We start from the raw sequence: 24,985 nt of genomic DNA, 5'->3' as shown, positions 1-24,985 counted from the left end.
AGATGGAATAATTTAACTAAACAGAGGCAGCTTTGGGGTTTCTTCAAACACAATTACAGTGAAGAGATGCTTTAAATAAAAAAAAAAACAGCATCAAGTACCTGACTGTCAAAGGACAAATATCTCGTCCCAGTGTGCGTGAAGCAACTGGCTGTGAGTTAATAGCATTTGTAATGTATGGTATTTTTAATCTGAAAAGGCGCTCAAGGACTCTGTTGCTTAAATCTGGATTTTGATTTTCTCCTGACAAATATGTAATAGAAATAAAAGTGTAAAAGTGTGTCTCTAAATACAGATGGGAGAAAAAAACTTCTGCAAACTTAAGAATATAAGATATGACAAACATGAAAAATGTTTGTCATATCTCACTCTGTCTCACTCTGATGAGGTATTAAAACAAGCTGAGGTTAAAAGGTGAAATCTTGTATCAAAATAAATACAAATGATTAAAAGATTAATCAGAACTACTGCCAGAGAAACTGCAGTTGCATTGCTTTCTATCCTGACCAAGGAATTAGGGCTTTTTTTAAATTGAATTCATTGTTAATTCAGAGAAACTCTTACAAAAAGAAGAAAGCTGACGAAATTGAAACAGAAGAGCTGAATGGTTGCTTTAAAAAGAAGTGGTGCTTAAACTCGTTCTTTCTTAGTCAGCCATTCACCTCTGGGAAACATGCGCTGTCATCATTGCTTTATATTCCTGCTAAGGTTGTGCCCAAATCAACCAGACTGACATCCAGCAGGAAGTACTGGGATTGGACTTCAGGTAACGAGGCATAGCTATGTTCTCTGATGAAGAATTCATTGGACCATTACGGATGTCTGGAAAAGGAAAGATGAGACCACAATGAGATGTGTCATGAAAACAATAAGGCATTCTATCTAAAAAAAAAAGCTGTCATGAATAAAGAAAGCTAATAACATTAAGCATTCTTTCCTTTGATCCGGATGATAAAATAAATACCAAAATAGTGAAATTCAGAAGACATAAAATGTTTCTATTTTTCTTTCTGGTTTTTATTAATTTGGTAAATTGATTAATAAACGTTCTGGAACTAGATGTGCACAAAACTTTACAATAAAAAAATGGCAAATACCAAAAATGTAGCTTACAAAGAATCTTTGTAAGCTAAATTTCTGTTAGTCTCAACACTTTTGATGATGCCAGCAGACTCAGTGAGGAGCTCCTGATTTTACTTTGTTTTACTAAAAGCCCTGAAGATGTAATTTGATAGATTTCTACAAATGTTATTATTTAAACATAATTATATTATCTATTTAAGGAGATATTTAAACATAATATCCTTAAATAGATAATATTATTGGTAGACATTATTGATCTTTGTGTTATGTTTTATAGCTTTTTATGATTTTACGGTGTCCATATTTCTTATAGGTCTATAGTCTATATGCGCAAAGGTGGATAGCGGTTTACCTGGTGAACCTCGGAGAAGCACGTGCACTCTCACGTGAACGGGCACACGCGTGAGAAAGAGGTAAGGTGAGAGAGCGCGCGGATCTCGCTGGATGTTTAAAGGCGCGTAAACGTGCTGGGCTCAGACGGAGGCGCTCAGAGAGGGAGCTGGAGGAGTGTCCAAATGATGTTGAAGTCTCCAGACTGAAGGAGCGCATGAGAGGCTGAATGAAATGGAGATTATGAACAGGAGAGCGCATAGGTGACCGAAAGCAGGAGAATGAGACGGGTCAGTTGAGCCGCTGTTTTCCAGTTTAGATGGAAGGTTTTTACCAGACTGACTGGGGAGATGTTTGCCGTCACACAATGTGTTTTCCTGAGCCTTAGAGATCGAGACTGCCGTTGATCCTCCGTGGGTGTCCAGTAGGATAAACCAAAGACAAAAGTAATGTCTTCTGAAACATCCTGTCCGACCTTTGGAGGCTCGGGCGCGTAAAAAAAAACTGAACCGCAGCGGAGCGCGCAGCCATGCGCACCCTTTCCGGCTGTGCCTAGTCTGACCTTCGTGCGTTATGCTGAATGGACCCACTTTCCGCCGCTACGACCCAATGCGACTGGTCGATCCAAGGCACCTCCCGCAACTGATGTCCCTGGAGGACCATGAGCCCACCATGGCGGGAGGGACCCTGGAGCCGCGCAATTCCACGGCAGCGGCGAGCGAGGAGGGTGCCCCGGGTCAGCAGCAGCACTCCTTCCCGTGGGTGGCCACCGTGCTGGCCGGCGTCCTCATCACGACCATCGTGGTGGATGTTATCGGGAACCTGCTGGTGATCGTGTCGGTGTTCAGGAACAGAAAACTCAGGAAAGCAGGTACAGACACAGGGAGCGGTGACAGTATGAACAGAATGAGGTGTGAAAAATCCTCAGTCTCATCACTTTTTCAGCCAATTTGATGCACTTGTGATTTCGTATGACATCAGGAATCCCTGTAAAATTATTTAAATTCCAATAATTAAACAATAAACTTTTTTTTTTCTGTAGGACTCATTTCAAAAAGTTTTATCTAGTAAAGAATAAAATACAAAATGTTGAAGTTAAAGTCGATGTACACCAAAATGGTATCCCTGATTAATGACATCATTTAGATAAAGTGCCAGGAGTTTTGGATCAAAAGGAAGTTGCTGCTCATTCTCTAACCAGGCAACATGACTGATGAGTCTGGAGTTGATCTTTCCTCTCTTTGCCCTTTTTATTGTCTGCCATGAAGAAAGATCTGCAGCTGATCTGACTCACCTCGGTGATTTCTGAAGGTCTAAACTTCTGAAGCAGATCTTATTTCTCCTGCAAATGAGTTTGTAAACTTGATAGTTACCCCTTTCTGATTAAAAGTCCCACTGCTGTGCACAGTGAAGCGAAAATAATTACAACTAATTAAACAAGAATTCAGAAAGATTATTAACTCTCATTAATTACCAAACCTGAGAATGATTTGAAGCGGAAAATATCATATTTAAAACACTTACCCAGGATGATCATCCTATCAAAGTTTATTTGACAATATCAGAACAATGATAAGCAATATTTATGAGTTTGGCAGCATGCAAATAGTTAGGGAGGCTTGACTTCCATAAACAGGAGCGTAAATCCAATTCATGTCTTTCTGTAACAAATAAGAAATAAAGTGCAATAATGGTCATGCTAATTCCAAAGGCAACAGAGGAGAAACACAGGAGGAGAAGGGCCACATCGCCTCCCTGGAAGCTCAAATCAAGAGGCACTTATTGAGACACTTTGCTCAATCAGTGCTAATGGAGATCAACAGGAGGTTGAACATGCAGCGAGGGTTGTGTGCCAGCTGAGAGCCGCAATTAAATTCACACCTCTGCTGCACAAGCAGAAAAGTGACCATTAAAGTCTGAATGAAACAATATTTCAGGGGAAGCGTGACTTTAAGAGAGAGATTTTTTTTAAATATAATTTGGTTGCATATAAACATTAAATATTTATTACCTGAGTTTTGGTTAAAACACCCATATAACACTTTGAACAGTTTTGTTGTTTTAAAGCAGCTTTAAAGTAAAGTTGAGCCCAGTTTTTGGGAACAATAAGAATTTCTTTTTTATCATAGAGATCATACTCGTGAATGATGCAGAAAATTAAGATATTAGAAAATATTTCATATTCATGCATCAAAAATATGTCCACAAACTTGATCAGATTTTTATATCTGAAGCATTTTTACTTTAAAAGTGGGGCTTTATTGTTTTCTGTGCATTTATTCAGCAGTTAAAAATATATGAGCAGCCAGTAACTCAATACAGCTGATGAGGAGAAAGTTGTGATCTGTGGCTGATTGATCAGTGAGTCTTTGTTCAAAAGATTTGCGTTGCTCAGCAGTTGGGCGATCACTCTCCTTAGAGAGCAGAAGCAGAGAAAATGGCAGAAATATCCACCTCCCAACTGGAAAGGTCAGCTTTCCTCCATGAACTGGTTTAAATGCTCCATGAAGAAAAGTGTCTGACAGGAAATTTCACACATATGAGAAGCTGAGGGGTTCGTCTGAAATTTCTCTCCACCCGTAGAAAATAATAGATACATTTTGCTCTGTCTTGATCCCAATTCATCGCATGAACACAAAACACAAAAAGCACTGAAAAAATGATTAAAAATGACAAAAGACAGATTTAATAGTTTGACTATTTAATGAAGATTTTCAGCCACATCAAAATGTTTTTAAATAAATAAATAGGCTAATGTAGAGATAACCGTCCATGACAGCAAAGGCTAAGAGTGGAATCTTGGAGTTTTGCATGTCTTTATCTCAATTTTTCTAATACTGCTGAACTGTCTCTAAGGCAGTAGATAAAGATAAAAGCCCAGATGTGTCACTTTTTTAATGCTTGTGCTGCTCTGGTTCTATGGATTCTGTCTCTGTACTCCTTGATTCCCAGGGCAAGAATATAGCAACCAAAACTAGAAAACGTCATGGACTGCTTCCTTCTTTTTTATATTCATCCTGTAGCTTTGCTTTCTGTCCTCTCCTCTTATTTGTCCTCCACATTTTCCCCTCATTCATCTCCTCAGCTCATCCTTCAATTAAGCTCATACCTTTCTGTTCTGTCTTTTCTTGCATTTCCAATTTAATTTACCCCTTTAAGACTCTCCTGTTCATTCGTCCTCTCAGGTGTCCTATTTTTCTTTTTCAATGACTCTTCATTGCCTTGTTTCTTCTCTCCAAAATGCAGCTGTTGAATTACTCTCATCATCTCTTCCTTACCATTCATCTGACACACATTATCAGATCATCACAAAACTATTGCTATTGTTCATCATGCAGCTGTCACCTGATCTATGAAAAACTGTCAGAGTACCTTTAGTGTAGAGTAAATCATTACTGGCGTCTTTCAGGAGCTTGACCTGTAATGGTTTACATTCAACGGGTCAGAACACTCAGCTCAGCTCGCTGTTAAATCAGAGAAGAAGGAGGGAGGAGCGCTTTGTGTTTGGCATGGATGGGTTTTGGCTCACTGCCAGATCCCGCCAAATTAAACTTGTTTGCTGTGCCTGAAACCAAGAGCTGCTGCATTTCAGCTGGAAATCAATCTGAATGAGTCCGACAGTAGATCAGCGGCGCTCAACCTTTTCAGAGGACAGTCCCGCCTGGATAGAGTAATCCATAAAAGACTAGGCCGGTTGATGAACTCAAAATATCACCCAATAGTATCTATGAGCATGCATTTCTAATATGCCTCTTCTGTTGCTGCTGCTGCTGCTGACCTCACAGGAAGATATGTGAAGATTATTGTATCAATTGAAATGCATAGAAAAATAAAAATCTGTGACTCCTCCTGTGGCTGTTTCCAATTAGATATAAAATAAAATAAAATAAATTCACTGTTTATTAACATGGGTAGACTGCAAATACACAATTCTATTTCAAATATATTTAAAGTAAACTGTTTTATTCTCCTGAAAACTGATTTTATGACACAAAAGACCAAATATCCATCAGATCCTTATAACCACCTCTTTGCATGGAGATCTGTTAGCCTTTTGCTTTTTCAACCACATTTTTATTTTCTTTAGAAAAATTCAAAATGAATCTTCTTGGGAAAAAACTAATTTAAATGGATTTGTTTCTGTTGAATATCATTAGTTTAAAATCTTCACTGGATTATCTTCCTATTGTATTCTGATATTAGTTGCAATCTTTATGTCTTGGCTTAATTAACTACCTTTTTCTGGTGGAAAGCAATAATGTGCCAATAATACCATCTGCTTGGTACTATTGGCTTAAACATATTTATTGTTTTTAACTTCTAACTTATAAGGGGAGACAGAAGGAGGTGGGAAAATATATAAAGGCAAGAATATGATGAGCAGCAAGGCTTTCTGATAAACAGTGTCAACGTTTCAATCTTGTCCAAAAGGTTTTAAAATATTCCAGCCTTGGTTTTTATTGTGATCATTAGATGACTAGTGCACTAGTACAGAGTTTTCTGGGCGAACTTGCTCGATGTTAGTCTATTTGCATAAGTACTGACATGAATACGTTTGAAAAACGACATAAAGGGTAGACAGGTTCTGCTGGATTTTTATTTTTTTCTTACAAACCTGCTTTCAGATTTGTGTAAAAACATCTTTTTTTGGAAAAGCACAGGTAGGCGCTTCAATGAGTCCTTTGTCATGCCAGCGGAGGGGCATCCTGACTCAGTCTGTGTGTGGGGTTGCTTTACATCCAAGAGAGTTGGTTTCCTCTCAATTCTAACCAAGAAAACTGCTATGAATGAAGAATTGGTTGAGGACATCCAGCAGTCTGCCGTAGGCGCCAGTGGTCTGCAGCTCATCTCAGTTTCAGCTTTCCTCACGTTGAGACTGAATGAAACCATCTGTGTGAAAAGCGTATATGAAAATGAATTTGCTCTGACCCAGATCCTTACTGAAATCAATCTGCGAAACATTTTCCAACTCCTTTCTAAACCAATTTCTTATGCATATTTTCTTGCAATTTTCAACAATCACAGAACAATGCTTCAAGATTTTGCCTTTTAAGCTACTTCAGAAAAACAGAATCATTCTTCATCTTATTTGTCATTTCTATGGTTATTCACAAATGCAAATTTATCTAATTTAAGACTAACAAATATACCTCATGTGGCTCCCAATGTTACGTACAGTAAAACTCTGCAGACGGTTGTTTTCTCGTTGCAGAGCTGAATCAGAAACTGGAAAACAGTGAGGCAATGGGTTTGATATAGAAATACCACTCACTGAGGGGATTTGTTTGAAAAATAAGCTCACGATTCTTCCTTCACCTTCATTTTCTTCTTTACATCCTTGGAGCTCCCTCTGAACATCTCCACAATGCCCTGTAGCTCTCTGCCTGGGAAGATTATTATGTAAATCAGTCAGCTCTGTGCAGAAGGTGGCCCCGAGTTGTTTGGAGGCATCTGCGATGACCAGATTTAAGCATACACGAGCAAACACACCGACCGGCAATGTGATTAGATTTAGAGGCTTAGAAGAAGTAAATCCATCCATCACAGGATCCTTTTAAATATATCTATTTTTTTATTGTTAAGTGAACAACAGCAGATGGATGCTTTTATTACAAAAGCAGAAAAGAATCAGGACTGTTCCAGCAAAAACACTCCCTAAAACTGCAGAAATCTTAAAAAATGAATAGTAAAAATTGAACCCTGATGTGTAAAGAACAGGATTTGCCTTGCCACAGCTGAATGAAGCCTAAATCTCTTATATTAAAGTGTTGAAAATAAGTAGAAATTATTATACTCTATCCATAATGATCCGTTCTTATGATAAATATTATGTCTTCATATGAAATAGTCACCTCCAAATTAAAAACATCAGCAGTGTAACCATTTGAAATGATGAGCCTTAGCGCTCACAAGTTAACAATATTTAGCAATATTTAACATTTTTCTCAGGATTTCTTTCATCGATAACATAAATATCAGTCAACAAGAATAAACGTGGACGTGCGTCTGAAATGATGATGAAAATATTTCCTATTTTCCCTGTGGAAATGACAATGTGAGATGTAAAAACGTACTTGTTTGTCAAACTCGTTCTACATTATCTGCCTTTCAATTTCTGCTGCTCTATTGCCATGTTGGGAGCTCAGAATATCATTATGTCCTGCTTTAATTTACCACAACTGAAGTGTCCGCTGTGTCCCTTGGTCTTCATGATGCTGTTTAACACACGTGAGGCAGCCCAGATAACCTCTGCAGAGGCAGGTGTTCATAGCTGCTTCGCTGCTCAAACACATTTTATTCAGAAGTTAATGAACTCCTCAGCATTTCATCAAACTCACTGGTGATTTACCCTCATGGGATATATCGAACCATCTAAAACAGGTAGGATACTAACTCTTAATTAGGTGCACATTTTAATTTGGTCTCAGATTAATTTTCCCATAAGTTTGTAAAATAAATGTGGAAAAGTTCAAGACACAAATTTTAAGGGTCACTGTCATCAGAAACATGTCGATCTTTACATAAAAAAAACAAGATTTTCTATTTTAAATGTACAATTAATATGAAGCAGAACAATGAAAGCAAAAGTATTTTTTATGTTTTAGACAAATGAATCCACATTGACAATATTGTTCACAAGTGAAAGCAACATTCTGGGAAACTTCCTCTGGGTTTTCAAATAATGCAGCCTTTGATATCCACTGGATATGTGACACCTGCTTCTTATTAGCATTTAAATTAGCAGTTTTTTCTCCCTTTAGCTTAAATATAAATATTTCAGTTTAATGTAAAAACCATTTCTGGTGCAACTTTGACAATGAAGAAAAATTAGCAGCTTCGAACAGCCCTGGCAACTCACCACCTCAACATCCAATATAAGCATGTAAATTAATTCTTCATGTCACCACTAGGCGGTACAATGAGTGAGTCTCAATTTTACTTTCAGGTAAGCTCCTGTGAGAAGGATTTAACATTTAGTGGAAATCAAATCTTGATGAGTGCTTTATCCAGACCGGCCATTCCCAAAGATTGTGAAACTTCACCACTGATTTCCATAATTTCACAATTTTTAGATAATAGTTCACTGAGGTTTGCTGAAGTCCCAAACCTCTTAGCATTGACTTTGTCCTGTTATCCAAGCTGATATTGGACTTTTCTTAAATCTCTTTAGATCTGGGCATGTTGTGTTGCAATTTGCGACCTATTAACCTTATTCAAAGAACTAGCAGTTAGCCAGGGTTAGGTGGCTGAAATGGAAAAAAGCTTCTCAAAATATGGTCAGCTGCTGTACATGAATTGACAAGGGGGCAATTTGTCACACAGAGCACTGTTGGGTTGGATAGCTTTTTCTGAGCAAAACAAAAACAGACACAATCTGTAAAAGTTTTTCACAGCAGTATAACTGTATTAATATCTAAAGTCATCCAGACATATGGGCTGTATCATTTATGAGCGAATGAAGAATTTATTGTTACATCCTTTTCAAACCTGGAGGCATAGCTGCAGGCCTCTTTTTTAAACCACAGGTTTTCTGTCAGATCAGTTTTTAAAAGGGACAACCATTAATTATCTTGGCATTGCTGATAAACATAAGAGGCAATAATTCAGACTAATATCCATAGTTCTGGGTTGGTCATTATATCATCTTCCTGCCTCAGAATCTCACTGAAAAAAAGTTTCAGTGTTTGTTTTGGTCTTTTTCTTCATCAGATTGAACCCTATTGCGGTGCAGGTACAGTAAAATCTAAGGACTTTGAGATGAATATCTCTTCTTCTGTTCTTTGCAAACACTCGATACCTTGTGGTGAAGATGTAGGAAAGGTTTCTTTCGGATGACTTTTACATAAAGGTCACTGAAATACAGGCATGACTGCGCACTAGAAGAGAGCGTTGGTTCTCCAGAGTCTCTTGAATTCTCGCTTTGTGCATTCATGCAGGAGGTTTGATTCTTTCTCTTTGGAGAGTTTTCTGAAGCTATCCTAGAGCTTGAACCCAACTTACAAACTGAGAACAAAAGATATAAAACAATCTTGCCAGGTAGGTATTGATTCTTCCACCTCTGCAAACATAAATAGGAATTTTCCAGCATAACTTTTTGATTTTTCTAAAAATCACACTTTCATTGTGTTTGAATTTGTGGAGCAAAGTGTCATCATTTTAAGCTGTTTGATGAATTTCGTTCTGGTGAAAGAAAGTACATTTTCAAGCATTTTGATACATAAAGGATACCAGCAGACACTTTGAGTGCTGGTATTCTCTTTTTTCTCATTATAGTTTAAGCTTTTCTTAGCTGCTGTTATTTGGAGTGTTGACAGTAAGACTGTGACCCATGGAGAGCAGACGAGAGACGCTGTGATAACAGCAGCAACAGCTGGCAGAGAGCCTAACAAGCCAGCAGTCGTGCTCTCTGGTGTGAAGGCTCATCCCATGCAGCTTTTCCTACACAGAGTCGCAGCCTCTCTGTCCTCCCTGACATCACACCTAATGGTCCTGACCTGAGCTCAGCCCTCATCCTGCCCCCGTCGCTGTAGCTCCAGGAGTCAGACGCTCCTGTTTGCTGCCGAGCCTCCGTGATTTATTTTGTCTAATTTCCTTTAAGCGCACAACGCTTCATCATTCGCTGTAACCCTGTTTATGCTCTCAGTGAAGGTGAGGATGCATCACCTGCTGGAGGCCTTTGAGACAGAGCTGTGCTGCTCATCTTTAACTCTCAGACCCACCAATGTATATCTTCAGTTTGTTTGTCATGGGGCTGAAAATTAGTCTGTGCCCTGAAGCCACCCAGTCCAGATTTGTTTGATTTCAGGCTGCACAGACTGTGTGAGTCTAGAAAGTAAAAGTGTTAGATTCTCAATCTTTGGAAAACAAGGATCAAGTCCCAATAACTTTGGGTCTAGTCAAAGAGCCTCTGTGTTTTCAGAATGTCTGAAATAGAGTCTAAATGTTTTTAAAAATTATAAATGAATAGAGCTGTTTGGATTTTTTAATTTTAAGGTGTTTTCACATCTGATAGCTTGGTAGACTCAGTTCGATTGGGGACCGGAGTTGCAACATTTGTCACATTTTCAGCTTCTGCAGTTTGCATTCACACTGGACTGTCAAATGAACCAAACTCTTTGAGTAACTTATTCACCTCCTCATCTGTGGTGGTGCTGCACCAAGAACCACTTAAGGAAATGACACTGAAGAAGACATAAACTTTCATCTTGACAAAAAAAAAGACGTCAGATTTTAGTGGTTGTAGAATTTTGTTGTTGTTAAAAGACCATAACCTATTTCTCTTTCTAGTGCTTGTTTTGGCAGTATTTAACCCTATTGTTGGAATGGTCTTTGGTTCACTTGTCATTAACATATGCATTCAAACCACGCTAGAGTTCACTTAAATCTTACCAAGACTTAGGCTTTTAGGTGGAGTACAGTTTGCTTGTTTGGTCAGCATCAGAGCTTGATTACGCATTCACAACTTCCCAAATGAATGACTTTCTAGAAACAAACTACAGAATAAATAGTGCCGATGTGGATGCACCCTAAGGAACAGAGCTGCACGATAGTTGGAAGTTGATCAACACTGATATTTTTGTGGAATATTATCATGACAACATAGGTTGTGTTTGAGCCACATTTTCCTCAGTTTTCTAATTCTTTTCCTTCACCATCATGTCTCCTCCTCTCTGAGTTTTAGCATCTTGATCTCTATTAATTTTGCAGGTATCAAACAAGCAACTTGAGCTTCATCTTTGGTATTGGGAATCCATCTAGCCCAATGTATTATGGCTATATTTATTAGTTTGCAGAGTATTGATGAATTTCTTTTGAAAACTTACTAAACATTAGGGTTCAGATTTCTAAACTTGACAGAATCAATTTTGCAACTTGACATGGATTTTTTCATGATCGTTGGGTTGACAGTGACAATCAATTGTATTTTAATTGCCTCTAGTTGACACTATGTATTAAGGTTCACCAGGTTTGCTTTCTTTCAGAATAATTAATTTAAGTTTTACACAGGGTTCAAGTCATTGTTTCATTTTGTCAGTATGGAGTTTGTCTTATTTCTCAGCCACCCCCTCATAACTTTGATATAAGTTTACTATATACTGTATGAATTGAGCATTTGCATTTCTGAGTTCTGACTTTTGCCTTCCTTGAAATTAAGATATCAGTACAAAAATATTAAGATAATCAAGTATTAGCATGTATAAATAATATCTCAATGTATTAATACTATTAATTAATATGTATTAATTGCATTTAATCTCCCACCCTTATTAGATTGTGGTTTTTGCACCGTTTATATTGAGATTAATTTGTGGGTTCAACTTTTTGTGATTCCCTTCTCTCATCTTTTAGTATTCTACACCCATGAGAAGGAAATTGATTTTTCTATTCTATGATTCATTTCAGATGAATCTCTCATTGTGGTTCAAACAAGAAATATATGAGTGGAAAAGAAACATAAAGAAACTTCACTTTCCTCAATGCATCACCAAAAATTACCCCAATTTGAATATTATGACAGATGTGGAACATTATTTTGCAAGCTCAAGTCATTTTATTTTTTTTCCTAAACTGAACAACATGAACAATTTCTCAAATTACATTGGCATTATTTTTATTCAAATACATACAAAAAACAAAAAAAAATTTCACGCCACTCATTGTATTCAGAAGGTCAACCTACATGTTGTTCTCCCCATTAAGAACCAGGATGTTCTGGATTTGTTCCTCAGGAAGATCATGTTGCCTCTATAAATATATGTAAATAGGATACATGGCAATCAGATGACCAAAACCACTGCTCAGACAAAAAAAAAACAAACAAAAAAAAAAAAAACAATACCACATTAAAACTGCAGAAGGAAACTTTAGAAAAATATGTTTTTTTTACAAATTTGTTAAATCTGTCACCATGCAGTAAGACATAAAACAGATAATTTAAATAATAATTGAGGTCCTCCGCCTCCTCCCTCGCCGCCACTTGCAAAAATCTACTGCTCCTGATGAAAAAATAATAATATTAATCAAAGCCCAGATCAAGGTCTCAGTATTGTCAATCACACATGTGTACATGCTGCAGCTGTGTTAATGTCAGATAAGCAACTCACCGTTACAGGAAAACTGGCCAAGGTAACTAGGTGGAGAATAAATGGCAGGCTCCAGTCTGGGAAACTAGCTGTAGTGTAGTAGAGAGAAAGACGGAGGGTATGAGTACTATCTACACACGGGTGATTGAATGCTCTAACACCCTTCCCTTGGCTTTGATTACACCATGGGGTGAATTGCTGCAGATGGCAGGAGGCAGAAAAGCTTGAATTTTTTCACTGATTATCTGTCTCATGTTGTTAAGACATAGTGACAATAACAAAAAATAAAGCCTGTTTTAGAAACGTTTAACAAACATTTGATTTACAAATGTTGCTTTGCTCTAAAATGCTAAACCAAAGCAAACTATTTCCTAGTATCCTCTAATCAAAGCGGGACATAAAAAATACCTAACACAGTATATTGCCTATATTACTATAGCAGTGCGTTGAATGGTTGCATTGTTGAGTCTTGGGTTCTGAAGCTCAACCAGAGCCCGTTTATAGAGGCTGTTAGTCCTTGATGCAGCTGTCCTAATTTGAAATCTATAATAAAAGCTTGATAGTTAAAAAAAAAAAAAGATTATGTATCAACATCATGGCACTATATCCATTACAGTTGAGTTGAATTGCACACTATACACTATAATCAAGCTTAATTACCACAAAACATTGGCAAATATATTACAATGCCATTGTAATAGTTTTTCCCCAGTTTTTAGAGAGGATGTAGCTTTTCAGACATAATTACAGGGTTAAATTGACATGCAGCTACAAGCCTGACTTGACAGGAAGCAGCACGAAAGAGATGTTAAATATCATCATAACAAACTAAAGACATTTTTGCTGTTTTTATCTCAATAGAAAATGGATTCTGCTTTTATAAACCACCCTTCATTCAAACAGAAATTCTAGCCTAAGCCACTTCATCATAGCAACTGATGACCGCTTATTTCCCGCTGTGACAAATAGTAAGAGTAAAATGTTAGACAGCATGTAAACACATAAAATACAAATTTTTGGACTAGATAGGGATTTGATCAAAACTTTGGGATTCTTCTTTGTAAGCAAAACCATAAAAAATGTGATTGAAGACTTAAAAATAGGTGACGGGGCTCATTTAATCCATGGATGTGTGACATAAGAACACCGAAGAGAACTAGCTGAAAAAAAATAGCAGTTGAAATATGCAAAAAGCTGGTCATCAATTATGTAAACGAGGCCTTTGATTGCTTATTCTTGTTTAATGTTTGATTTTGCAAACAAAATTATATGTTTTAAAATTTCTATGTAGTGTTCACGTCAAGCTGTTTAAGAGTGAGAAAAAGAAGGAAAAACATGTTTCATTAGCTTTTGTGGTCTTTCATCAGTGTTCCTAAGACTCAGTTATGTTCTACTAAAATGATCTAATGACTCAAGCCATGCACGGATCAAAGGCTGTGAGGCTTCTCCAGCTACTTGCTTGCAGCAGCACAGCTGGTCTGCTGATGCAACGCGTCCATTTGGTTAGCATCAGTTACTGTGATCTGAAGTCCTCCTGTGACAGGCGGCAACATGAATTCAAAGCAGGAGTAAAAATGTCTCTCAACTTCAATTTTCACCAAAAAAAGATATTTAAATTTGTATTCTGCATTGTTGTTTTTTTTAATGAAACAAGTCCCTATTTTTAGCCTTTGTTTTAAGATTCTCCATGTTTATTATTAATGTCTATCAAAAATCTTGTCACTTGAACTACACTCTGTCCATCCCCTACAGAGAAAAGAGACCGTTTTGAATTTAACGAGCAGATAATTGCTTTATTTTCAGAAGCATTTGTCTCATACTTGCTAATGAAACAGGGAGGGGGGGATAAGACAGGATAAGAAAATAATGACGAGACAGAATTTTGCAAAAAGAAGTGTTAAGGCTTGTGATGGAGCTCTGGTTCCACACAAAGCATCTGCTGTGCATTTCCTCCAGTGGGGGGCGCTACACAGTAATTTTGCCACCACTGCGAGTGCATCTGCATGGACAATGAAAGAAAAATGTCCTCATATTTTTGTACTGGAGCTAGCTTCTAGATGCTTAAGTTTTATACCATGAGATTAAAACTGATGAAATAAGTGGCAGAAAAAGTTTAAGCGTGTTTTGTTTTCTCTTTCTATCTTACTGGCAGCTCTGATACCCCTAAATGAAACATTGAGGACCATCAGCGTAAATTTAGATTTCAATAAAAAAAAAAAAAAAACTAAATGTAATTAACGTTTTGATTTTTTTATTTTTTTTTTACTTATCATTTTAAAACAGCTGACAGAGCATCACTGGACCTGGTTTATGCATTGTAACTTTAATTCTGTCTCAGTCATAAAACTAGTTTTCCAATAAATGTCAGCCACAAGGAAATTGAAATCTAAATTGCAGTGTTTTAGTGTTAGGATGATGATCATGTTGAGCTGATTTATTCTCCACTGATTTAGGTGGCTTTATTTTTAAACTGGTTGAGCATTTCATGCCCATATTTTATTCAGTCTGTTTAAAATTTAGATGACCTGCTGAGTCCACATCTTAGTAACTGCAGGGTCTTGGCTCTGTGATGTCATGGGAGGGGCTGCTTGCTCATTTCATTTTGAGTTCAGAGAATCTTAAAGTGTCAAGAGAGCCAATACTTTCCTTGGAAATCTTCCTCTCTACACAGGCACATTCTGGCCTGCTCATATCGTGTCGCAAGATAATATCAGCTTACGAAACTAAAATGAGAAACTGAAAATAAATAAAACAAACATGTGGGCACTGTGTCTTAGTATTCTGTAGGCTCCTGGTCTGCAGTCATGAGCTTTAGCTTTTTGAACTGCTTCAGGATGAAGTTGTAACAGTGACAGCAGCGGCTCAGTGTTAAAGCAGAAATCAGAGTGTGAAAACCTTATTGGGGTTGCTTTAAATTCACATTTCGCTCAAAAAGTTAGAGTGAAACTAGGGTGACCAAACGTTCTCTTTTCCCCGGACTGCCCAGGGCATCCGGGGGTAGATTTTATTGATTTATGAAAATGTCCAGGTTTTATCGTTTAGGGGACCGATGGGCATGCTGATTGGAGCGCCGCACAAAATGCGACAGCCTTTCTTTCACATGACGTCCTCCTGAGCTGCTGCCTCGTGGTTAGTTCTTATCCATTAGATGGAACAGACAACAGACTGCCAGTCCTGCAGCAGTTCTTTACAAAGTGGCAAAGTGCGCAGCAGAGTGGAGCGCAGCTGCATGCAGCACTGACGAACCGGAAAATAAATTTCATTCATACCATCACCAGTCACAACAATGGTGACAGAGTTCATAAAGCACATAACTGATGTGTGTTTCTGTGTATGACAAAGATGCTGTAGGATCCCAAAGGACACAAACATTAAAAAAGCTTCTGCAAAGTTACAGTTCATCTATTAAATTTACTCAGAATGATCAGAACCCAAAACTTAAGACTAAGGGAGGCTATAGGCGTTTTTTCAAGTGTTTGTGAGACTGTTATCTGTTTCTTTGATTCCAAATTTTTGCATAATTTTTGACCTATCAACTTATAGAGTCATTACTTTTCCTGGTTAAGCTATAGAAAAGAAATTATTAGGGATGCAAAGGCAAGAAAATTTTAGCCAATGTTGGTATCAGATATGTATACTGCTGTTATGGAAGTATTTACCATGTATACCCATGTCAATATGTCATACTGATGACATATTTACCCATACTTATGGCATGGGTAAACATGGTTATATGTTTTCCTCCACTTTTGTTACCATTTCAAAGCGATTACACCCCCTGCATTGCTTCTCTGTCATGTGACTGAATAAATATCACAGGGCTAAAACCCTCCTGAAACACATATTTTCAGTGCTATCACACTGTGCTCAACAAACAGCCTTCACTGTTTTTCAAAATGTGAAATGTTCATTGGGTTTTCATTGGTATAACTGGTAAAAACTAAGTATTGCTTTTCTTTGTACCTTCAAATTATGCACTGGTTTCTGTTGATCTTTCACATAATATAGCAGTTTAATTAAACACATTCAACTTTGTCGTTCTTTAAAATAAGGATGGAATAACAACACAGTGTTCCTTCAATATACCGCATGAACTACAGTTTCAGAGAGAAAAGTAGAAAATATTTTTTTTTTAAATGCAATCCTGGCAGACCTTTTCCTCAAGTTTGCTTTGGATGACTTTTCAGACACTACTGACTTCAGTTTTCTAACCCCAAACTGTGGGCTCCATGCAGTAATCCACATCCAAAGACACAAGCTGACAAACAAGCGGCTATTTTTACCTCCAAACTGCTACCTGAAGTGTGTCTGAAGGTGACAGCCATGTTTGCTGCTCCACTTCAACAGGAATCCAGCAGCACCAGAAGCAGCCGTCAGAGCTGCCGACACGATCAAAGACCCCGGCGGTGCCACATTCTCACTACGGGGAGAATGAACTGAAACACTCGCTGTGTAGAGAGACTCACATTTCAAAACAGCCTCTCTCCGGTAACTAGAAGCGCCTCGCATGCTGGCATCTTTCAGTGAGACAAACATATGGACTTGGAATCGCTAAAGAAAAAACGTTTATAGGACTTCTCCCTCCGCAGAGCAGATGATCAGATTAGATATTTGTCTAACTCTATGCATAAATTTACATTTCAATGTGTAAAAAGCAATAACTTTGAAACTACTGTAACTTCTCAGTGCCTTCAGAAGGCAAAGATCACCCCGCTCAGATAGAGATCTTTCTCAATGAAGTCTCCATTTGTTTTAATGAACAGGATGATTAACAGCAGGCTCTGTTTCATTTATCATTAGATAGTTGAGGTGTTTCTACCTGCAGATTGTGTAATTGAGGAGATTAATCTCTACATTTAGGTTCAGGAAAGTGTAGTACGGATCAGACATCTTAACCCATTTCACTTTCACATTTGGCTTTTAAAAGACAGACTCTTGTGTAATCTTTTAAAGTGGCTTTGATCAATAGGTCTCAAGGCTGTACGTAGGTATGGTTTCTTATGACTTTGGCATCTTCGGAGAAAAGAAAACTTTTACTTAAAAGGCCCTTTCATTCTGCATAGGTGCAGCTGATAGATGCTGATAGATGCAGATAGATTTTTAGATAGATAGATAGATATAGATAGATAGATAGATAGATAGATAGATAGATAGATAGATAGATAGATAGATAGATAGATAGATAGATAGATAGATAGATAGATAGATAGATAGATAGATAGATAGATAGATAGATAGATAGATAGATAGATAGATAGATAGATAGATAGATAGATAGATAGATAGATAGATAGATAGATAGATAGATAGATAGATAGATAGATAGATAGATTATCTTAACAATGTTCCTAGTTAAAGAGGGTAACAGCAAAGAGATGGCATTTTCATTAAATGCATCGTCTCAAGTATTTACAGCAAGAACATCTCTAATGAATCCCAACTACTTTGGGAATTGAAACGTTAACAATGTCACCATTTTATTTCTGTCTTATTAACATTTACGTTCAGCAAACACCAGAGGATGGGATCTTTTCCGCCAAGGGCAACCGTGGTAATAAAGACAGAACCACCAACTAATACAAATTGACTGGTGGTTAACAAGTCCCCTGTGTCTGTTCTGTTTGCCACAGCTCTTTGCTTGAAACTTGTGATTTGCAGCAGACAAAGAGTATCATCCGGAATATTAACAGCGAGGACTCCTCATAATGAAGATGGAGTCATGGGGTGATAAACACTGAATTTAGGTTTAACAAGGTCTTATTAAGGTCGCCAAGGTTAATGGCCACGCTCCCTTTGTGTGCTGTGATAAAAGCTTTCACCACAACATATTTATTACAGAAGCAGTTGAGAGGTGAGACGCTCTTTATACACACTGAGGCGATTCAACTCTGCAACAGCTTCTCTTCACTATTTAGTCACAGCGTATAACATAAATGTTGTATTCCCCATGTCAGCGAACTCTTGAACCAGAAACAATGTCAAAGATCTTTTACCTGGGCTATGGAGAATAGGAACTGCACTGTTACAAAAATGATCCAGAGGACTGTTTTCAGAATAAATTATGCATTTTCTTTTAAAATTATGGTCCTAATGTATGGCAAGAGAATAAAGAGGCACACAATCCACATTGCTGGAAGTCCAGAGTTAAGTTTCCATGGTCAGTGATGAATTGAGGTGGCTTGTCACCTGCTGATGTTGGTCCACTGTGTTTTCAATCTACCAGCAAATTCTGCATCACTTCCTGCTTCCCTTGGATGTCTGGCAGTATGGCTGTGCTGATTTTATTTTCCAGCAGGACTTGGCACCTGCCAATACAACCAAAGATACTACCATCTGGTTAAATGACCATGCATGGTGTTCCTTTTCTTGATTGGCCAGCAAACTCCCCTGACCTGAACCTCAAAGAAAATCTATGGGTTGTTGTACAGAGGAAGATAAACGACACCAGACGCAAAATGGCAGATGACCTGAAGGCATTTATCTAAGCAATCTGGGCTTCCATCAGATCCACGCAGTGGTACAGGGTGATCACCTCTACAAAATGACCATTTAATTTTCTGAGATGTCTAGCAAGAAATATTGCGCTTTTAGGAAATATAAATTATTTTAGATGTCCTACTAATTATATATGTTCATATTATTCTTAAATTTGTACATATGTATTCCCTTTCCACTTCTTTGGGGGCTTTCAATAACTTCATGTCTTCTGCTGCGACTCTGAAGTATTTAATTATGTTGCGCTTGCCTCCATGATAAGATCCTCCTTTTATTCTTGAAAGTTTGTTTTTCTTTGCTCTGTGTTGTTTGATTCAGTTGCCTCTGGAATCTACACTCTGTGTTTAGTAAAATGTCTTTATAATGTCTAGAAAAGAAAAGAAACTGAGTCTGAAACAAGATAACAAAACAAGATTTTGGATGCCCTCTCTGTTGATCTAATAAAGTGCGATTTGAAACAGTCTGCAGTCGCCAGACAAAGCAACAGGCCGCCGAATGAGCTGCATCTAAAGTCTCTAACGCTTCCACAGAGGTGACAAAGGATGCACCACACTGGAAACCAAGATAATGGAAGACAAACTTGTTGTAGAGCCATGAGCTCGACAGACTATATGCAACATTTTCACAATGCGAAGTTGTGTTATTTAGTAAGATTGGTAAATTTGTTCTAGTATATTTTGAATTCAAACAAGCAAAATTTTGTATTTTTAAAACAAGATGCATACCAGTAAAAAAAAAAAAAAAACAAGACGCAAGCAAGAAAATAACTTAATGAAATATCTCCAACATCTCTCCATAATTAATCTCTTCAAAGTTCATCAGTGCACTTTAATAATGCCATCAAGTGTTAGAAATGATGAACATAACTAACAACTTTCTTCAGTGTAGCAGTGACTGCTCTAACCACTTCAGGCAGCTCAAGCTGTAACGTGTTGTTGCTCCCTGGGGAGATATAAACACAGCTCTACCAGCCAAAGTCGCAGGTGGTTTCAATTTTATTCCAATTTTCAGCTATTTGCTTTGGCAGATACAGTATGTTTTAACAATAATAATAATAAAAAAAAGCTCACCTGATTTGCCATAGAGGTCTTACATAGGAGAGATAGTCTTTGAGTTTCTGAATTATGGGTTTAACATTTACCTGCTGCCCCAAGTGAAGTGCCCTGCATTTAAATCGTTCCTTCCTTTGTACTATTGCAGCTGAAAAGCTCAGTTTATTAAAGTAGGGTACATGTGGACACATCAAACATACACTGCTTACTCAGATGCTGTAATACAACCAACCAGTTTATCCTGTAAATGTATTTTCATTCAAGTTATATTTTACACATATTCATTCATCTATCCACCTACTCAATGTAAAACATGGATTGGTTTAATTAATACATTTCTGCAAAGGGGTTTGGTAAATAATTTCTTTGTCTCCCCAAAGAAAAGAGTTTTTCTGGCTCAGACTCTCCAAATGTGACTATTAAATGATGGGAAATGTCCTGTTATAATAAACTTATGACCTTACAACATTACCATGGACTTTATGTGACAAACTGGATTCTAAGTTTTGATTTGTCGTTTAGTGCCTCTTTCAAGTCTGCGTTGAAAGATCATAGTTTTATGTGGGAGAACGTCCTTCTTTGCCACATTCTGTCTATCCGTGCCACATATTCTGCAGCTGAAGCCGCTGAAGTAATGAATAAATGTAGGAGTCTCATGTAAATAACTATTGTGTACAATTCCCAAGTGTACACTGAAACTGGATGCTGTTTCGTAAATCCTGCATGGAACCATGACACTCGGCCCTTAAGAGTGTTAAGTGTCCTCCGCTTATCAGGCAACAAGTCCATGAGAGAAACTCCAACATGTTTCTGCTTAGAATCTCTTCAGATCCTCAAGAGGAATTCTAAGACCTGCGCAAGACAGAAATGATAAATAACCTTATCATTAAAGTCTTTAGCATGGGACAAATGGGATGGGCTCACATTGTTTTGACCACAGCTCATCTTACTTTCAGACCATTAGCATCTTTACTAAATATGCACATCAGTTTCCTCTTGGTTCCAATAAAAAGTAATCAGATGTATTTCTTCTTTGTTGAACAAGTATCTTAAAACTTGTTTTTTTTATTGTTGTTTAATTAACCACAACATTCATTTTGTTTCTGCAAAATCAGTACAGATGAAAAGGCTGCAAGTTGTCTCAGAGAATGAAAGAATGAAAGAAGTGATAGAAGTCTTTTAATCCTTTCACCCCAGAAAATCTTTCTGCAAAGGCTTGAAAGGAAATATTTTTTTTGTGTGTGTTGTTGTCATGTCTGGAAATCATTCTGCTCAATGAACTTCAATGGGAGCCTTCTTTTTCTTGGCACAAATTTAAATAAAGAAACAAGCACAAAAGCACTGCAACTACTGAGTCTGTTCATTACTCTCCTTTCTTGAGGTTTATCAAAAAATATCTCTTTTGAAATGTCAAAGCCTAAAGAAAGTGAGTTGATTTACTTAAACAGAACCTGAGGGTGCTTTTTGAATTACAAAATTAAACTCCACCTATTACAAATAATTAGTGAACTGGTTAAAATAAATTCAATAAAATAAACGGGAAAAATTTAGGTTATAGTTAATGACTTCACAATCAAAAAGGATTTACCTGACAACTGCAAGACAATTAATCAAAAATGAGTTATGAAGCAAACAAAAAAACTTTGAAAGCCCCTTGAAAATAATTATTAAGAACACTTTAGAGAAAATTGTAGAAATCTGTTTTTTTGAAGACTAAGACGAAACAGGAGATGAATTTAAATGTTTACACAAAATTCAGCTGTGTAAAGCATTTGTTGTATTAAACTTGTGTCTTTTTCTCACTTTCTGTTTTTTGTAGGAAATGCCTTTGTGGTTAGCCTGGCCTTTGCTGACTTGGTGGTGGCCATCTATCCGTACCCGCTGGTCCTGACAGCCATCTTCCATAATGGCTGGATTGCAGGTTACATCCACTGTCAGATCAGCGGCTTCCTCATGGGCCTCAGTGTCATCGGCTCAATCTTCAACATAACTGGCATCGCAATCAATCGATACTGCTACATCTGCCACAACCTCAAGTACGACAAAGTTTTCTCCAGCAGCAACACTATGTGCTATATTATGCTTGTCTGGATGCTCACAATCCTAGCCATCGTGCCCAACTGGTTTGTGGAGTCACTGCAGTACGACCCGCGGGTATACTCCTGCACCTTCGCGCAGTCGGTTAGCTCGCTGTACACCATCACAGTGGTTGTGGTGCACTTCATACTGCCCATGAGCATTGTCACCTACTGCTACCTGCGCATCTGGATTCTGGTAATCCAGGTCAGGCGGAGAGTAAAGCCGGACTCGCGGCCCAAAATCAAACCCCACGACCTTCGCAACTTTCTCACCATGTTCGTGGTGTTTGTGCTATTCGCCGTGTGCTGGGCGCCGCTGAACCTGATCGGCTTGGTGGTAGCGCTGGATTCCAGGCTAAGCCGATCCATCCCAGAGTGGCTGTTCACAGCCAGCTACTTCATGGCATACTTCAACAGCTGCCTCAATGCTGTCATCTATGGCGTCCTGAATCACAACTTCAGAAAGGAGTACAAGAGGATCGTCCTGATTATCTTCAAGTTTCACTGCTGAGATAAAATGCCCAGAGCTAGAAGTGTTTTTTTAACACCCAAGAAACAATTATTAAAAAGCCATGAGCAAAAGAAATAAAATACTACTAGAAAAGGGGACAAATACAAACAACACTGTGAAAGGAAGAAGCTGGAACATGTAGTATAAGAGAAAAACAGCTCCAGGTGAAGAGGAGGATAAAGAAGAGGTCAAATAAATGATGCCATACTGAGAGTTATCAGTGCTGCCTTCAGGGAAACAGAGATTTTAAAATGTAGCGAGTCAAACTGGGACCAGACATTGAAAGTAACTCTTAGTAATTTGTCTCCTCATAACTGTCTTTAGTAAGGGGTCATTACTCATTGGTGAATTTTGAAAGTTATTGGCTGCTCAAATTTTAACCAGCATCACAATTAATTTAAATGTTGGAACATCCAAATATTATGTCCATTCTCCTCCATCTGATTAATTTTAACACAGAACATGCTGCTGAATTTCTAAGAAACTGTGAGCTTGTATGAATGATTTTTTGGATAGTAAAAGGTGGTAAAAAAATAAATAAATAAAAATCTGCAAAATTGGTGCTTCTGGGAGGAAAAAAGAAAAAGCATAAAATATTCAAGATTAAATTTCCTTGTTATAATTTGTGCTGATTTCCAAATAAAATTATTTTGGGTGAGGAAAGAGAGCAAGAAAAGAACAAGACTTGAAAGGACTTTGACTTGAAATGATTTACTAACTTTCTTTTGCAGAAAAACCTATTCAAAAAAAGGGAATTTTTTAAAACAGTTTTATATTTTATAAAGCAGAACTACAGAGCTGTGTCTCATTAATTTAACTCAAGATTTGAATTATTTCAGATATCAATTTCCACTACTTTACAGTAAAGTAAACACACAGGTGCCTGTTTTAATATTGGCTTTTCAACACAGAAATATAGTCTTGTGATCATGCTAAAGAAAATCGACTTCAGTGTAAAGAAACAAACTCTGCCTGTTGTTTAGGTGCAGTTGGGAGTTCTGGGCTTCACTCAAGGCCTTTTCTCAGTGGAAAATGTCCAAAAGAACCTCAGATTGAGGGGGTTTAGGTGACATACAGTCAGTCATTCTGTATGAAATACCCAAACCATTCCAAATGGCTTCTTTAAGTGCAGAGAAGCAATGCTTAAACAACATGTGAAATGACCAGATCTTAACCAACTAATTATTGGGTAGAGAGGTTGTTTGCAAGGGACACGTTACCACTGCAAATCATAAATAGCTAATGAACAAATTACTTTTACATTCAAGGGACTATGCATCAAAAAGCTAAACAATTTAGTAGAGTTATCTTAAATAACTCAGCTCACTTCAGTAGCTGAACTATATGCAAATGTCCAATGTTCCAACCTAGGATTGCTGGATAAAGTATGGACTGCATTGGTTGTAACACTTTTCCCTTTTCTAAGAGGTAGTTTAGGTGCTATTCCACATAAATTTGTACAATTTTGTCTGTAATTCTAGTACTTTTATTTGGGGACATAGCAAGAAAAATAAGCTGACCAATTAATTTGTTTTTTGATTGACTTTAAATATTGCAAATATAATCTTGCTAGTTTTCTTAAATATAAGCCAAATATTAGAATAGTGTCTTACCTGCAGTGTTGACTTTATAATTTAGCTGAATAAATTTGAGGTTCTGATTCATTTACCTTGCAAATATGCAATGCTAAAGAGCAGGTTACAGCTTTACCTGGGTATTTTTGTCATCTGCTTATTACTTTACCCCAACTGTGTGATAATTAGCAGTGACACAAAATATGTTTAATAAGTTAATGAACATGCAACTGCTGACTGTATCACTGTACAATCTTTTAATAGTCTAATTGTTGCTGCTAACCTTTTGGATGGTGTAAGTCAGTCCTTGGATTAGTCCCACCAGAGTTTGAAAGTAGAGAATACCATCAAACTTGACATCCTGTAAACCTGGCCAGGAACTGCAGCTTTGTTCTTGTGTCAAAACTCTTACTTCATGAACATTCTTTCTGCTTCTTGCCTTCAATCTCTGTTATTGGAGGATTTTGAGATTGTTTTTCTGAGGTACCTGGATCACTCAGCTTACCACACATCACCCTTATAACACACCTAGAACCAATGCACTCAAAGCAACACATCAGTCAGGGTTCAGTAACTTTGTAAACACTTCTTTGTGTGCGTTCCCCAGTGCAAACAAAGGAGGCAAAAAAAAGGCAAAAACATAATGCCTGTGTGTTGGAACAAAACTCTGCAGTTTAAACACTTTTTCAGCACAACATTGATGAGTGAATATCTAAAATTATTCCGTCATAGTAAAACCTAGTATACTGTACAAAAGGGTGTTAAGCCATATAGCATA

At 37.5% G+C, this 24,985-nt stretch overlaps 1 protein-coding gene across 1 annotated transcript; it reads left to right on the top strand.

Moving 5' to 3' along the window:
• Window positions 1-1,974: 1,974 nt before the first annotated feature.
• LOC129360535 (melatonin receptor type 1A-like) lies at window positions 1,975-23,141 on the top strand. The gene is made up of 2 exons (XM_055030839.1): window positions 1,975-2,284; window positions 21,864-23,141. Exons 1-2 carry the CDS (start codon window positions 1,987-1,989, stop codon window positions 22,631-22,633), a joined length of 1,068 nt encoding a protein of 355 aa, XP_054886814.1. The 5' UTR covers window positions 1,975-1,986; the 3' UTR covers window positions 22,634-23,141.
• Window positions 23,142-24,985: the final 1,844 nt, after the last annotated feature.

This window comes from Poeciliopsis prolifica, unplaced genomic scaffold (genome assembly GCF_027474105.1).
Source record: "Poeciliopsis prolifica strain line A6 unplaced genomic scaffold, Auburn_PproV2 SCAFFOLD006, whole genome shotgun sequence".
Taxonomy (NCBI): domain Eukaryota; kingdom Metazoa; phylum Chordata; class Actinopteri; order Cyprinodontiformes; family Poeciliidae; genus Poeciliopsis; species Poeciliopsis prolifica.
The sequence above is the reverse complement of the archived record's forward strand: the minus strand, read 5'-3'. Positions and strand labels throughout refer to the sequence as shown.